At 40.8% G+C, this 15,084-nt stretch overlaps 1 protein-coding gene across 3 annotated transcripts in view; it reads right to left on the bottom strand.

Annotated features, from left to right (window-relative positions):
• Positions 1-1,793: 1,793 nt before the first annotated feature.
• Positions 1,794-15,084, bottom strand: part of LOC148333649 (uncharacterized protein C14orf132) — a 29,661-nt gene continuing 16,370 nt past the window's right edge. For 2 of the 3 annotated variants that reach the window (XM_088299742.1, XM_088299741.1), the window contains 2 exons: positions 4,766-6,824; positions 1,794-4,559 (listed from right to left, as the gene is read on the bottom strand). In XM_088299742.1, the coding sequence (XP_088155868.1) occupies positions 6,606-6,824 (219 nt within the window). In that variant the 3' untranslated portion in view covers positions 1,794-4,559; positions 4,766-6,605. The remainder of the gene's footprint in view (positions 4,560-4,765; positions 6,825-15,084) is intronic. The other variant, XM_088299743.1, reaches the window with a different exon arrangement.

Consider the following 15,084-nt stretch of genomic DNA (forward strand, 5'->3'; position numbering starts at 1 on the left):
CTAACCTTTTAGATATTATTAAACCCTGACAGACATTAAAAAAAACAAGGGTGCAAATTACAACAATGTTGCAAGCAGTTTCATCTTGTGGATACACAAGTCATATTTTCATGTTCAACTTTATTGCTCAATCAGTAATCTGGACAAAATGCGGGTGAAAGTTCATTTTGAGATTACACTACAAATCAGTATTCCAATTATTTTGATAGGTGTGACTTTTTTCAATAATGAGGACTCGACTAAAGAAATGGAGGTGATTTCCTGGAGTTGAAAGGGCCACATTAAACTGGGAGAGGCTTTTTGTACAATACAGGAGGAAAAGCGTTCTCGGCTTTAAAGGAATATAAGAGTTTGATCTTAACATAGTTCATTAGATGTTGCTGCATCCTGTGTATGAAAGTGTGAGACTGTAAAGTGCTGAGCGTGTGACTGGTGGAGCGGAACAGGGTATGTGGTGCAAGAATGGAATGTTTTAGAACAGACGGTGATAACCGCAAGGAGGGGGTGGAGACAAGATGACTCAAGCACAACCAGGAGGAGCTACCATGTGATTCTTCAGTGGAAGAAAGAGCAATAAGAGCAAGCTAAAGTCAACTGCAGGATACACATAGCCAATAGAATCATGCCAGGATGCCTTTGTTGCTGTGCCATTTGCATATTGTATAGTATGAATCGTTACTGGGCAACTCGGAGGTAGAGAACGTCTGCTGGTGGCAACAGAGGTGTAAAGTTGTATTGAGAGGGACCGAGACCCAGGTGCACATGTGATCAATCTGTGTATGAGGAATAAATCCACTCGTGTGTGAAAATGCCGGCTTCCTGATACCTTTCTATTGCAGAACGAGCGCGCATATTGTTGGATGACTGAGAGTTGGGTAAGGTCACAAATTGGAGTCAGATTGCTAACTTGAGTTTATGTTAATTTAAAATTAAATTCCAACAGCTTGAAAACTGAAACTACAGAGGCCCCTGTTCATGTCAATGTTATATAAAAAAAAAATGAGAGGCCAAAAGAACTTCATAAAATCGGAGTGAATGCTGGAATTGAAAAACAAAACTTTACTTTGAAGGTCCTATGTAATGGGTTGAATAATAGCATTGTCGAGTAGCCTGAACCTTGAGCTTTCTATTCAATTTTGGCCATTCCCGGCCAGTCATTTCCCTCCATGTTCATCATTTAGACCCCGAACAAGGGAATGAAAGAATGAAACAAAATTCTATCATCACATCACTACAATAGCAAATAAAAAAAGCCAATTAATAAACAGATTGAAATATTAAGAGAAAAAAAGCCCACCCAAAAGTTGCACAAAGTGTAGTTATAATTATATCAGAAAAAAACACTGCCTCAAAACTTGAAGGGGGAAGGGGGAACCACCATCAGACCCTTTGCTTTTTTTTGTCTTTGAAGCTTTATGAGTTGCCACCACAGTGGGGTACACATGGGAAAGAGGAACAAGGTACACATGTGAACACTGAAGGAAATGCAAAGTCAGCTTGGTGTCTTTTTAACTGTGACAAGACTCATTCCCCAGGCAAACAAAAAAAATAATAAAAACTCTCACCTACAAATAATATATGAATGTGAATAATAATAATAATAGTTTTTATTTCCCATACATACACAGAAAATGGGTTTGGGTTTGCACCTGGTGTACTTCACAAATAAGTAGTATTGCTTGCTATTTCTTATGGGTTTGTGTTTTACTCACTCATATAAAACATGAGAATAAACAAACATTCACATTGCTCAAACAAAGATAGGAAAATGAATAGACAAAATGACCATCACATCTAAGTTTGTTATTTTAATGAAGTTATTTTACAGACGATTCACAAAGTGCATTGTCAATAGAAAGAAATGTCGATGTAAAACCTCACCAAAATCTAAGCACAATATTGACTAATAAATCTCTGAATGCACTTTATGTTTTGGAACATGAAACAAAATGTTGACATCTTTGGAAGCGGCAAGAAAAAAGTGAGTATTTTAATCATGCATATCAAGTGAAATATACACAAGATGATGTGACATTCTAACAAACCGTATTATTCATTTACTGTATGTCACAGGGAAATACTTGATCACCACTGCATGAAAAAACAAGAAGGTGGAAAAGAAAATGAATATATATATATATATATATATAAATATATATATATATATATATAAACATGTACTGTGTAGGTATTTAAAATAGGTTAGTAGTTTGGTTGACTCAATTATGCAATAATGTGCAAGTGTGCTGTCAGCTGTTTATTCATAAATACATCCCAGCCATCCAGAAACGCTCTTTGTTGCTTGTTGCACTGTCAGACAACAATGTGATCAGGGTTTCATTTAAAGAGACGAAAAAATATGTCCGTGGTTCCTTATACTTCTGTGAGTGGTTGACACCATGATCTGACCAACGTCACGGAGTCACTCTTTGTTCAGACCTTTTTGAAGAATGAAGCTGGAGTCTGGACATCTGTTAAGTGGCGGGGGGGGAATAGTAATGCTCAGTTGGGCATGTAGGAGAAATATTCATTGTTGTGTTTTGCTACCTAAAAATCGATGTTGATAAATAGTTCTTGATATCATGCTGAAAACAGTAATCTGTGAACACATGGAGGACATGCATGCATTGGGTGTTGTTGGTATGGTTTGCACTTAATACAGCAAAGTATACATGATCTATACTTCTGTGTCAATTAAGGAGGTATATTTCTGGCATAGGTTTATGCAAGAGAGAACGAGCGGTTCTTGAGCACAGTGGATATAAAAAGTCAACACACCATGCCAGGTTTTTGCCACATTAAAAAAAATAATTAAATAAGACCATGTAAATGATCTCAAATCAAATTCCAGCATTCACGTGACCTAGAGACTGTACAACTCAAATGGAAGGAAGTCAAAATAAACATTGTGCACAATCTCTAATTAATGAACCAATCACAATTAAAATTGCGCTAAATGGAGTCAGCACACAAATGCCACCATTTCAAGTTCCTCACCATTCGAATTTCAACGACTTTGGGAAGACGGAGAGGTAGAAAGCTGTTTCACAGGAAGAAAGAGAAGAGGAAATAACGTAATCTAGACCCGTAAGTGCCGACTTTGAATGTCAGGACTAGGGCAGGAAAAGTGAAGCGGTTTGTTGAGGCAGGAAGGCTCGAGGCTTTTGACAGGGCTCAAATTATTTTACTATGGTGTTGACAGGAAGTTAAATGGAGTAGGGGTTATCTCGAATACTCGGTTGAGAATGTCCTGGAGATTAAAAGCATCTCAAATGAAGTGATGCTGCAGAAATCTGAAATTGAGGGTGTTCTGTTGAAGTTAATTAGCGATTATGCCACTCCGTTAGAACGTGAACTAGAAGACATAGAGAAATTCTAGCTTGTCAAAATCGTTCTGAAAATCCCAGGCAGAGAAAGACTTTGGATTGGTGCAAACTGTAATCGACATGCGATGAGGAGGTAAATTTGCTATCCAGGGAAGTAGCTTTGTGGGATTGATGGTGGGGATAGGGCAGTATTTACTAATCAACTAGTGCCTTTGGATGTTCGGCAAACAAAGCATAAATTGAAATGCTCTGTATACTTTCCAATAGTTCCTCCCTACTGTACGTTCCTTTTTCAGGGCCATTTTTTGTGTCTTCCTATTGGACGTAAAACATTCCTGACACGCCAGACTTTTGTGGTAGTGGTCGTGAAGCGTCCCAGACGCCAAACGATCAATCGCTGACTTGGTCACGTTGCATGGACTGCGATGTGTCGAGACAACTCAAAATTGTCTACGAGTCACTATGTTTGTCTGTGACATGTCTGTCAACCCAAAATCGGGCTACATTCGTGTAGTCAGACGTCGGCATTATTGTGAAGCAGACGTTCTGACGTGCTCCCCCCACTTTGTTTATTGTTATGTGAACAAACATATCTACAGTGCGTGAATTTTTTTTTTTGTGTTCTGATGTTAACATGCTCTTGATGACCTTTTTCTAAAGTGAGATCCATTATTTGATACACATTTAATGGTCTGAACTGCTGCGAAACAAGACAAAATTCCCAATGAGTGTTCAAGCGTAAGCCGAGCAGCGGTGAGCCCCCACTGCTTCCTTGTCATGTCAGCTTGCTGAGTCATTAAACTTGTTATGCTGCCATCTTGAGTTTACATCTCCTCTGGATGTTCTCTTTTCTAGTGATGTTCTGCATGGGAGCTTTGGAATGAAATGTCTTTGTATTAATGTAGAAATTATATACCAATGCGGAAATTGATGCGCCACTTTGCCATATATAGATCAAATCTAGTTTGTCATGCTCTTGAAGCAAAAAATGAAAATCAGTCTTACAAACAGAAAGGTCACAATGAATGAAGTCATTAAAGATGTTCACATCATCAACGGTTAACTCGCCTGACTTCCGTGCAGGCAGCTTGTGTTCAGTTCCCATTCAGTGACAGCGTGAATATAAGTGCGGCAGGTTGTCCGTCTCTCTATGTGTCCTAAAATTGACTGGTGACCAGTTCGGGGTGTCAAGCGCCTCTTGTCCAAATCAGTTTTCGACAAACCGCAACGTCCCTGAACAACATAAGTGAGATAGAAAATAAATGGATGGTTAGAAATAAAAGAGACAATGCAATATTGATCATGCATATAAAGTACTGTATAAAGTCTACTAAAATACAAATGTAAAGTAATAATGTCACATCATGTGTTTATTATCAACGTTTTAATCCTACTCATTGATCCTTTATTGAGTAATAACATTAAGAAACTCAACTCACATTTCTTCAAGTGATGGTTGGGACGGTGTTGACTTTGGCACGAGATGATGTTGATAATTTGGGTTTTGGGGGCAGGTATGATCGTTTTATCCATTAAGGTCCATGCTCTTTTCTTTGTGGAGTCCAAAAGGCTGAAAGTTCTACAGAACACTGACTCGACTAGACACTGAGACTGAAAGGGTGATGGACAAGGGATGCCTGACCCTTGAATGATCACAAAACGACAAAGCCACTGTCAGAGGCCCATTGTGCACTTGTGCATAATATGAACTAGAGGGGTGAACTATTAATAGCTTCTCGAGAAGGGCCAGTGCCTGCGGAGCTGCCTGGTTGCTCAGAGGGCTGAAACAAATATTGTGTAAAAACAAAACACTTTTGATCAACTCAGTGGGGGAAAAAAAGAAAAACGTTACATCTCTTTTCTCATCTCATCATTTAGCAAATATATTTGCTATATTGTATAACATTATAATGTTGTACTTAAAATCACTTCCTCAATTCACTTGACTCGATCTCCTTCACTGAATTCCTGCTCTCACACACGTCATATCATATTCCATCACCTTCTTCCTGTTTTTCCCTTCAAACCTGCCTTCTTATGCCTGAACTTTGAAGTAATTGTTCTGCAAGTCACGCGCATTTGTTTAACTCATCATCCCTCTCTTTTTCTTAATTGCCCCTCTTGCGAGTATCATTGCAACCTCATCCCATTTCCTTTTACTGCCAGCACCTTTTTGTCTTTGAAGCAAGCTTGGTTCTATTCTGTCTGCAAACTCATCTCAGACTAACATCAACGGGACAAGTTCAAATCCACTTTAATGGGCTCCACGGGGAGGCTTCCCTCGAGCGCACACTAAGTGAGGGAGAGATGGAAAATGAAACAATATCGGAAGCTGAGGATCCGAGAACACGAGGCGTGTAATAGTTTATTACGCCGCAAAGAGCTGACAGGATGATGGCAGTTTAAATTCAACTAAGTACAAGTGCATTTCTAAGCATGTCGCCATACTGTGTGGAGAAAGTTTACATTAGACGAAAATAGAATAATGCAGGACTGTGGCATGAGTTTGTACGGTATTGACTACTGGCATTTTCCCTCTTTTAATTTACTTTCAGCCACATGTGTCATTAGTTGACTGGTAGACTTCATTCACTGCTACTACTCCCTTACGGGCAACAGTCATACCTATTGTGGCCACTAGAGGGCCTCACAAACCTTGCCAAAAAGACTCAATAGACTGAGGCAGCCAATTCTGTTTTATAGGACGGAAGAGGAGCGATGAGAATTGCGTATTTGCCTCACTTGGATTATCTTTTGTTGCTGTTGTTTTAGACAATCATCCTCATTGTGTGACCTATATCAGTCGCCACTCTCCAACTGACATCATATTGTGTGTCTTTTTGACTTGGTCTTTGTGTCGACAACAATTTTAAAATCATTCATGAGTGAAAACCTGATTTTGTTGAAATTGCTTTTGGAAATTTACATACATTTTTTGTTTGTTTTGATGAGGGCTCTCTTGCTTTGGTATAAGAGTGAATGGATGAAAACCAACTTCACTCGCATAATAGAAAACAATAGAACTACATGACTAATTAAACATGTGAACATTTAGGATTTTGTATATATTAAATTAAAGATGATCCCGTTTTCTAAAAGCCGTATATATACATATACAACAAAAATGTTTTTTTTTTATGTTCTCTTTCTGGATTTGTGCACTTGTTTGCCGCTGTGAGGGGGGGGGTATTGTTTCTCATTCTAGAAAAAATATAAATTATATGCAGGATGTACAAGATTCCCCGTCCTTGAAAATCCTTGTTGCGCCATCCCATCTTGTCAGAAGGCACAGGCACAAACAACGGCCACCACCACTATGTTGCCGATGGTTGCCAGGACAGCAACCCACAGCCAAATTGTGTCACTTGATACTTTGCCATCATCTTCCGTCTCTGAGGGTCGGGAGTAGCCAGCGTTGAGGTTGGAAGTAGACGTCTGCAAGGACGTGTTGCCATTATATGGAGAATCCATGAAGGCACCGCTCACAGCCGGGAAATGCTGTCGACATAAGAAATTGAAATTAAATCAGTGTCACTTGTCACATGTTAATCTTTTAATGTTTTTGTTTCAGAGAGGCTAACTTATTTTTATACTTTATGTTTTGTCTTCGTCGTTTAAAGTTAAGAGGGCTTTTTTTCTTTAAACTTTTATGACAATCCAAACATTTTTTTAAAATGGTCTGGAACGTTTATTAATTTTATGGTGGCAACAATCGAACCCTGGGACGGATTATTTCCACTTGGTGACACTATATTTCAAAATCTAAACAAAACAGTTACACCTGTGTCCCCACACAGGGTGTGTGGGGACATTAGTTGACCTCTGTTGGTTCTGCTTGAACCAACTTTGAGGTGACCTCCTAAATAAAATACAGTAATACGAGCAACATGATTGAACAATGTACTGTTCCGGGGATTGTAACCTCACAGCTGTGTCGGACTCGGGATAGCTTTACTGCACAGTAAACAGCAATCTCCATCTCAGTGGGTTTAATTCTGAGAGGATTAACAAAGTCTGCCACATGTTAGAAAGTTTTGCCCTCCTCACGCACAGACTGGCAAAGAAAGCCACTGAGAGAACTAGTGAGGCAGGAAATGAATCCCAGTTTTTGCTTAGCTGGATATGCGTGTGTGTGTGTGTCCAAGGGGGTGGTAAATCCACAGTAGCCAGTCAAGCAAGTAAAGAAAGAGGAAACAAACATTGTTGACATTTCATTACCAAAATCATGCACACACACACGAAAAAAGCAACACGAGTCCCCTCCGTTGTATTTCCTTGCAGCGACCAGCTCTTTACTGAGGCATGAGTCTTGTAAAGAGGTGTTGAGTAACGCTTATCTTTTTTTTAACAGCCTCCGCAAAAAGACAACACAAGCACAATCTCTTTGCAATACAGTGCATAAGACATGACACATTCAGTCACAGTCTGCTCAGTGGCCATTAATAACTCTAACTGACTTGTTCAACTAAGTTTAACCTTTTAACTTGAGGGTGTTTCCGCAAATTCAAGCCCAATTTCAAAATCCCTCCCATGACTATTAGGAAAGTCAAATCTGGATTTACAAGGTTTGGGCACAAGGGCAATTTGTGTGTGGACAATTTGAAGATGTCTCTTTGCACTTAAACTGGGGGATATTTCTGGGGGGCCACACAAAGATAAAGCGTTAGTCAGGAGTCAGAGTGCGAGTGGGATCATTATTTGTTTGACTCCAAACATGAGAAGTGTTCACTCTGGGGTGTCTCATTCGCTTTGAGCGTTGAGACCTCTCGTGAGTCCACTTTCACGCTCACCATCAGACTTGAGGGAAAACTGAAGACACAGTCAGAATCAGAATCAGAAATCCCTTTATTGTCATTGTACTCAAGTGTGCAACGAGATTAGAGAGCTCCCCTCTCCAGTGCAATATAACAATAATTCAGATAAATATATAAATTATAGATAAATAAGAGAATAGTTAGTGCAATGGAAAATAATACTGAATAGGATATATAAAAACACATCACGTTGCTGTTCTGCAAGGTGCGGGTGGTCGTGTGTGTGTGTGAGAGTTTAGAATGGAGATGGCTCTTGGGAAGAAACTGTTTCTCAGTCTATTGGTCCTTGATTTGAGGCACCTGTAGCGCCTGCCAGAGGGCATCAGGTCGAACAGGTGTGAGTTTGGGTGGGTATTGTCTTTGACGATGTTGAGAGCCCTTCTGAGGGACCGGGCGGTGTAGATGTCCGACAGTGAGGGGAGAGGGCAGCCAATAATCCTTTGCGCTATTTTGACCGTCCTCTGGAGCCTCACTCTGTCCGCCTCAGTGCAGCCGCTGTACCAGGTGGAGACACAGTACGTCAGCAGGCTCTCGATGGACGAGTGGTAGAAGGCCAGCAGCAGCTTCCTGTCCAGGTTGAATGTCCTGAGGACTCTCAGGAAGTGCAGACGCTGGTGGACCTTCTTTACCACTGCTGTGGTGTTGTGTGTCCAAGAAAGGTCATCGGAGATCTGTACTCCCAGGAACTTGAACGTGTGGACCCTCTCCACACACACGCCTTCGATGCAGGGGGGGGCGGCACCGTCTTGTTCCTCCTGAAGTCGATTACGATCTCCTTTGTTTTTGCAATGTTGAGTTGCAGTCTGTTGTCCTCGCACCAAGCCGTCAGTCTTTGGACCTCCTCTCTGTAGGCTGTCTCGTCACCTTCCCAGATCAGACCGACCACTGTCGTGTCGTCGGCAAACTTGACGATGGTGTTGTTACCGTGGGCCGGGCTGCAGTCGTAGGTGTAGAGGGCGTATAGGAGAGGGCTCAGCACGCATCCTGGAGGGGAACCGGTGCTCAGCGTACGGGTGGAGGACATGTAGGGGCCGAGCAACACAGTCTGGGGTCTGTTGGTCAGAAAGTCCTTAATCCAGATGCGTGTGAGGGCAGGGAGGCCGGGAATGTCCAGTTTGGCGACGAGGATGTCCGGCATGATTGTGTTGAATGCCGAGCTGTAGTCCACAGCATCCTTGCATAGCTCTGCTGTCGTTCCAGGTGGCCCAGCACAACATGCAGAGCAGTGTCGATGGCGTCCTCAGTGGATCTGTTAGCCCGGTATGCAAACTGGTAGGGGTCCAGTGTGGGAGGAAGGCAGTCCCTGATGTGCTGGAGAACCAGCCTCTCAAAGCACTTCATGATGACTGGTGTGAGAGCAACAGGACCGTAGTCATTCAGGAGGACGGCGGGTGACTTTTTGGGGACAGGAATAATGGTGGAAGTTTTCAAGCAGGAGGGGATGACTACTTGAGCCAGGGAGCGGTTCAAGACCCTGCAGAAAACATGTGACAGTGTGTGGGCACATGCTCTGAGGACCTTGCCTGGTATTCCGTCGGGTCCAGTAGCTTTCCTGGGGTTAATAGCCAGGAGCGCGCGCCGGACATCGTGTTCCTCTACGGTGAGTGAGGGGGAGTTGAGGCATGAAGTGCGGGGGTGTGACGGTTGGGGCGAGTCAAAGCGAGCGAAGAAGCAGTTAAGCTCCTCTGCCAGCGATGCACTCGGGTCTACAGAGGTCGTGCTGCTGCCTCGGAAGTTGGTGATGCTCCATAGACCCTGCCACACCTCCCGTGGTCTGTTGCTGGCAAGGTGGGCCTCCAGCCTCCTCTTGTAGTTTGCCTTGGCTAGCTTGATGCCTTTGCTCAGGTCAGCACGAGCCACCCTGTACTGGGCTTTGTCGCCTGACCTGAAAAGGCAGCGTCACGGGCCTTGAGGAGAGAGCGGACCTGGCTGGACATCCCGGGCTTCGCATTTGGGAAGGTCCGTATGGTCCTGTATAGAGACACAGTTTCCATGCAGAACTTGATGTAGTCCAGTACACAATGCGTGTAGACATCAAGGTCCTGATGATCAAAGAGGTCCCAGTTGGTGTCATGTCACAAAATGGACAGCAGTGTCATTCTTGTTATCTCTGAAGGGAAACAATCAGAATCTGAACCTATTCACAAAGTTTTTGAAACGGAGAGCTATAATTTTGTAGTACTATTTAATGCAAAGGGTTCGTTTGATACACACTTTTGAAACGTGTTCAAATTACATTTATTTGCTTGTATGTTATTAATACTACTCTTCAACGGAAGATTTGAATCAGAAATGTCTTTATGTGTCACAGGCTGATGACAAAAATACCTTTACGTTTTTCCTCGCACCAAAGAGGAATCAGCACAAAAAAAAAATCATCCAGAAAGGTTTACTTATATCTAAAAGATTTCGTCAACATTTGTTGTCCAGTGTAAATTGTGATTTTTATAAATGTAAAGACTGACTATTTGAATGATTTATCACCAAATTGATCAACAATTCAAGTGTTTAGATTTACAAATGATCACAATGTTGAATCACTTTTATATTTTAAGGAAAGACAGCTTCAAAGGCTACTTCACAGCAGGTTGGCAAGCGAGGTAATATTGCTCGCTTTGTCATGTTCTGTTGTCTAAAGCGACGACTGATATCCACAAAAATGTAAATGGACATTAAAACTCTTGTCCACTTCAACCTGTGAAAGTATCAAAGCGTTCTGCACAACAGTTTGGATTTATTGACGTCAAACGTGAGCTCATGCGATCACCTCCACAAAATCAAAAATAACATGCTGATTGATTCTCCACTTACCTAGGCTGAAGCGGACAAGAGCAAGAATGCGCACACGGACCCCGATTTGTTATATTGCGGACATTTGCCGATGCGAAAGTCATGCAAACTCTTAGGAGACAGACAGTGGCTGACAGCGGCCAGCAGGCGGGCATGGATCTTTGATGTTGAAGTGGTCAGAGTTAGGGATGTCTACATGAATTTTGGCGCCGATTGATCACCGTTTTTGGACGTTATAAGCGATGAAAGTAAAATGATTTCCAATGGAGTGTTTGTCATCGGTCCCTTCAATGACTCGAGTGAAACATAGAGAGAGCGAAGGGGGCGTGGCCGTATTCCTCATTAAAAGTAGGCCTTTTTCAAGTCATCACTTATTTCTTAATTTCTCCAAAATGAATGGATAAAAAAAATATAAAGCAGTATCTAGTTTCCTGATAAAAAAAAAAGTATAAACTGAGCTTGTTAGAGAAAAATGGGCCATCTTGGCCGGCCAGATACTTTAATACGTGTCTGTGCATGCGTCTTTCATGAGAAAAAAAAATTCTGTATTTATGTGGTTAAGATACGGCACCATTATTTCTAAGAATAAATCAAGAGCTCCCCCATATATGCTGCTAATTATTTATATTTAATATAGACTGACTCAGGGAGAGAGAGAGAGAGAGAGACGACAACATCGAAGCTCAGATGTCATTTGACAACAGCACATTACAAAACATATCAACTGCCACAGTGCATATGTGAATCAGGCTTCACGGCCAAACGAGACAAATGTTTCCTCGCAAAGACATCACTGAACTTTTTCACCCTCTCATTAAAACGTCTCGGCCTTGGGGCTGTGTCTCTTCCTGAAGGAAAACAGTGCAGACATGGCATCAACAAAAACAGAAACGAGAGCAATCATGTGTGCGGAGTGCATGTGCATCCATTTTCAAATGCTTTTCCTTTTCAGGGAAAGGTAGAAGCCTATCTTAGATGACTGAAAGTGATAGCAAGACTACGCCCAAGACTGGTCACGTGTCAATCACAGGACAAATAAAGGCAGACAACCATTTGCAATCATACACACACAAGCCTGAAGTAACTAAACGGGAATCAACCTTAACCAAAACGTGACGAGACAGAGGTATCGTTTGAGCCTGTTTGTTGTCTTGCGATATGGTCAAATCTAATCCGATTTAAACCTTTAATTGTGCCCGTCTGATAACTATTTTAAGGATAGTGCTCCATTTGAGAAGAAGGTAAAATGAAGCAGGGATCGTTTTTTCTGAATTTCACATATAGACAACAATGTGCACATCAAAAATAAAAAATCTTTGCTGACAGCCTCTGAAATATCCTCACCCTCGCCTTTATTACTTGCATTCTTTCTCTCCTTTGTAAGATTGTTATTTTTTTAGATATTTATATTTAACCTATTTTTTGACAATCATGCCATCTAGTTTATGAAACAAAAAAAATAAAAATACAGTCCAGAACACAGTAGGGCTGCACACAAATCGGTGGTGACTCAAACTGATTAGAGGATTGGCTGTTAAAAATGAACACCGAATGAGTATTTCCAGATTTGTGGCAGATGATGGGAGTTTGGCCGCTTGCTTAGCGCTATCATCCTAAATGACAAACGGATGGATTTAAAATTGGTCTAAAAGGATAAGTGGTTCAGAATGGTTAAAAGAATACCCTGGATTCTGCTGATCGACAGCGTGTGGCGGGGATCCTTGTGGTGAAGTAAGAATTTGAACAAAGGATTGATGCTGCATTATCCAACAGCAATCGTGAATTTAAGGTACGAGTCCAGCCCCTAGGATACAGTATATATGAACACTAAATACTATTTTTTTTTCAATTGAGATTATCCAGTTCAGTCAAACTAGCATATTATTCAGCAGAGTGCCTACCTTCTACATGGGCCAACTATTAATACAAGCAAAATAAAAAAAACAGGAATGACTCAAGAATGAGCCCGTCAGAGAGCACGGAATGGAAGGTTTGGAGACAAAGCTTGAGAAGCCAAAATGCAGTGGTTTGGACATCCATGTGTGCGAATTTGGATATATCAGTATAAGGATGCTGGAAGTGGAACTACCAGGCAGTAGGCAAAAAGGAACCCCAAGGGGAGATTGGATGTGTGGAGAGGGAAGAATTGCTAATGGTTGTCGTTAGAGCAGAAGCTGGAGAGAACAGGGAGAGATGTAAGAGGATAATTTGCTGTGGAAACCCCAAAATGAGGTTAGAACAAGAAAATATGAACCCCATAGAAACTCTATATCTGTGTTTATTAGAAAAATTCTCTTTCAAGTTGCTTCCTGGTTGGACATTACTTTAGGAACAGTTCAAATGTACAATTTTGAGATGGCTGTTCCACATGGATGCCACGGTGACAAATGCCTCTTCTTATTTTTATAGCGCTTATCTTGTTGTGTTGACAAAGCTGAACAGGAGACGGGAGGTAAAACGCCTACAATCTGCGTCATTTAGTGCCTCCAATTGACCCATCAGTCTAAAATTTGACATGAACCCAAAATACTTGAAGACAGCACAAGCAAGTGGACATCTCCAAAGAGAAACTGTATGTCTGAGCCAAGATTTAAATGTCACGCTGGACTCGTCCTATTAATCCAGTATGTTTTACAGAATTTTATATTTCTCCGAATAGAAAATTATCTGACTGACTGGTATAATGATTTACCAACAACTGTAGCTAACTGTGATCATACATAGCATGCTATTTTAGCGTTGTCCTGAGGTTAAGTAATTAGGCTCAGGTGTGATTGCTTGGTTACATATATGCTTTGGCTTATCTGCTAGTTTGTTCTATAGAAACTGTTTGGAAATGGGCAGTAGGATGATTACAGGAACGCTCCATCTGTCACATCTTGCATTAGAGGAGATAAAAACCAAATTCTGGCCCGTCTAAATATTCTGGGGGAAAAAAAACGGTGTCCGGATTGCTCAGAATCTTTCTGCCTGTGCCGCAATCCAATTTACCCAAATCACATTAGACCATCGAGCTACCGACTGACACTGAGACGTGGATCCAGCAAGGTGTATCGTTAGATGAGTTTCTGTCACCAAATTTCAAAGGACACATCCTCATTTTGCCAGAATGTTCAGCATGGCACGAGATGGTCTGGCACAGCCCTGTGCCTGCATAGAAATCAAGATAAAACAGCATTTCCACATGCTACAAAAGCAGAATCATAAATTTGCTGGCTTCAAAGTTTGTATTAGCGAGAATCGCTTCTCCTGCCATCCATGCAAATGCAATTAGACATTCATAGCACTTGGTCCAAAGCCTTAATTTTCTTGCATCTGCCTCTTTTTTTTTAAGGTCATGGATGGGAAGAAAGATTCTGCTCAGGGGATCTTTATGCACCAATTTTTCTCATATTCTTTAAACTTTCCATTGTCCATTCCATTTTCCACACGTGTCACATATGTCATATTGAAACACATCAAATAAGTAAAGGGAATACACAAACGCACGCACACATACACACACAGGCACACACACTCGGAGCTAGATGGAGCTTCATTCATCTTAAAGTTATAGTTATGTAAGATGCTTGGAAAAATAGCACCTGTAAAATCACACATATACAAGTGCACCTCAATGAATTAGAGTCAATACGGGAGTTTAATTTATGAATAAATCCCCTATTGTAAAAATTAATTTAACACATCAGATTTTTTTTAAATATGCTTGATTTCATATTCTAATTTATTGAAATGCTACATTTGTTTTTTTTAAAATAAAATTATAAAACACTAACTCGAGTAATGTGAATCGGTATAATGATTTCCGTTTTTTAAACTGACTTACTGAATTGAGTTTTCCATAATACTATAAAATGATTTGCATCGGTGTGTCTATTGTGTGTACACAACATCTATCAAAAAAACTTTCAAGAAATAATACAATAATAATTACTGTGTAATTACTGTTAGGGTAGCTGTGACTTTCATTAGAAGAAAGTGATTAGACAACTGATGGTATATTTTATGATTATTAAACCGATTAATTGGTAATTTACTTGTGTAATTGCTTATTATAATATTTTTAATTGTATATAGATTTAATTAAGATTGAAACTGAATTTTTAAATTATGTATTCATTTCCAGTTTAACGTATGAATCGTGGTCATCACTT

This window comes from Idiotropiscis lumnitzeri, chromosome 7 (genome assembly GCF_059441095.1).
Source record: "Idiotropiscis lumnitzeri isolate Australia: NSW breed Sydney's pygmy pipehorse chromosome 7, RoL_Ilum_1.0, whole genome shotgun sequence".
In the NCBI taxonomy this organism is placed as follows: Eukaryota; Metazoa; Chordata; class Actinopteri; order Syngnathiformes; family Syngnathidae; genus Idiotropiscis; species Idiotropiscis lumnitzeri.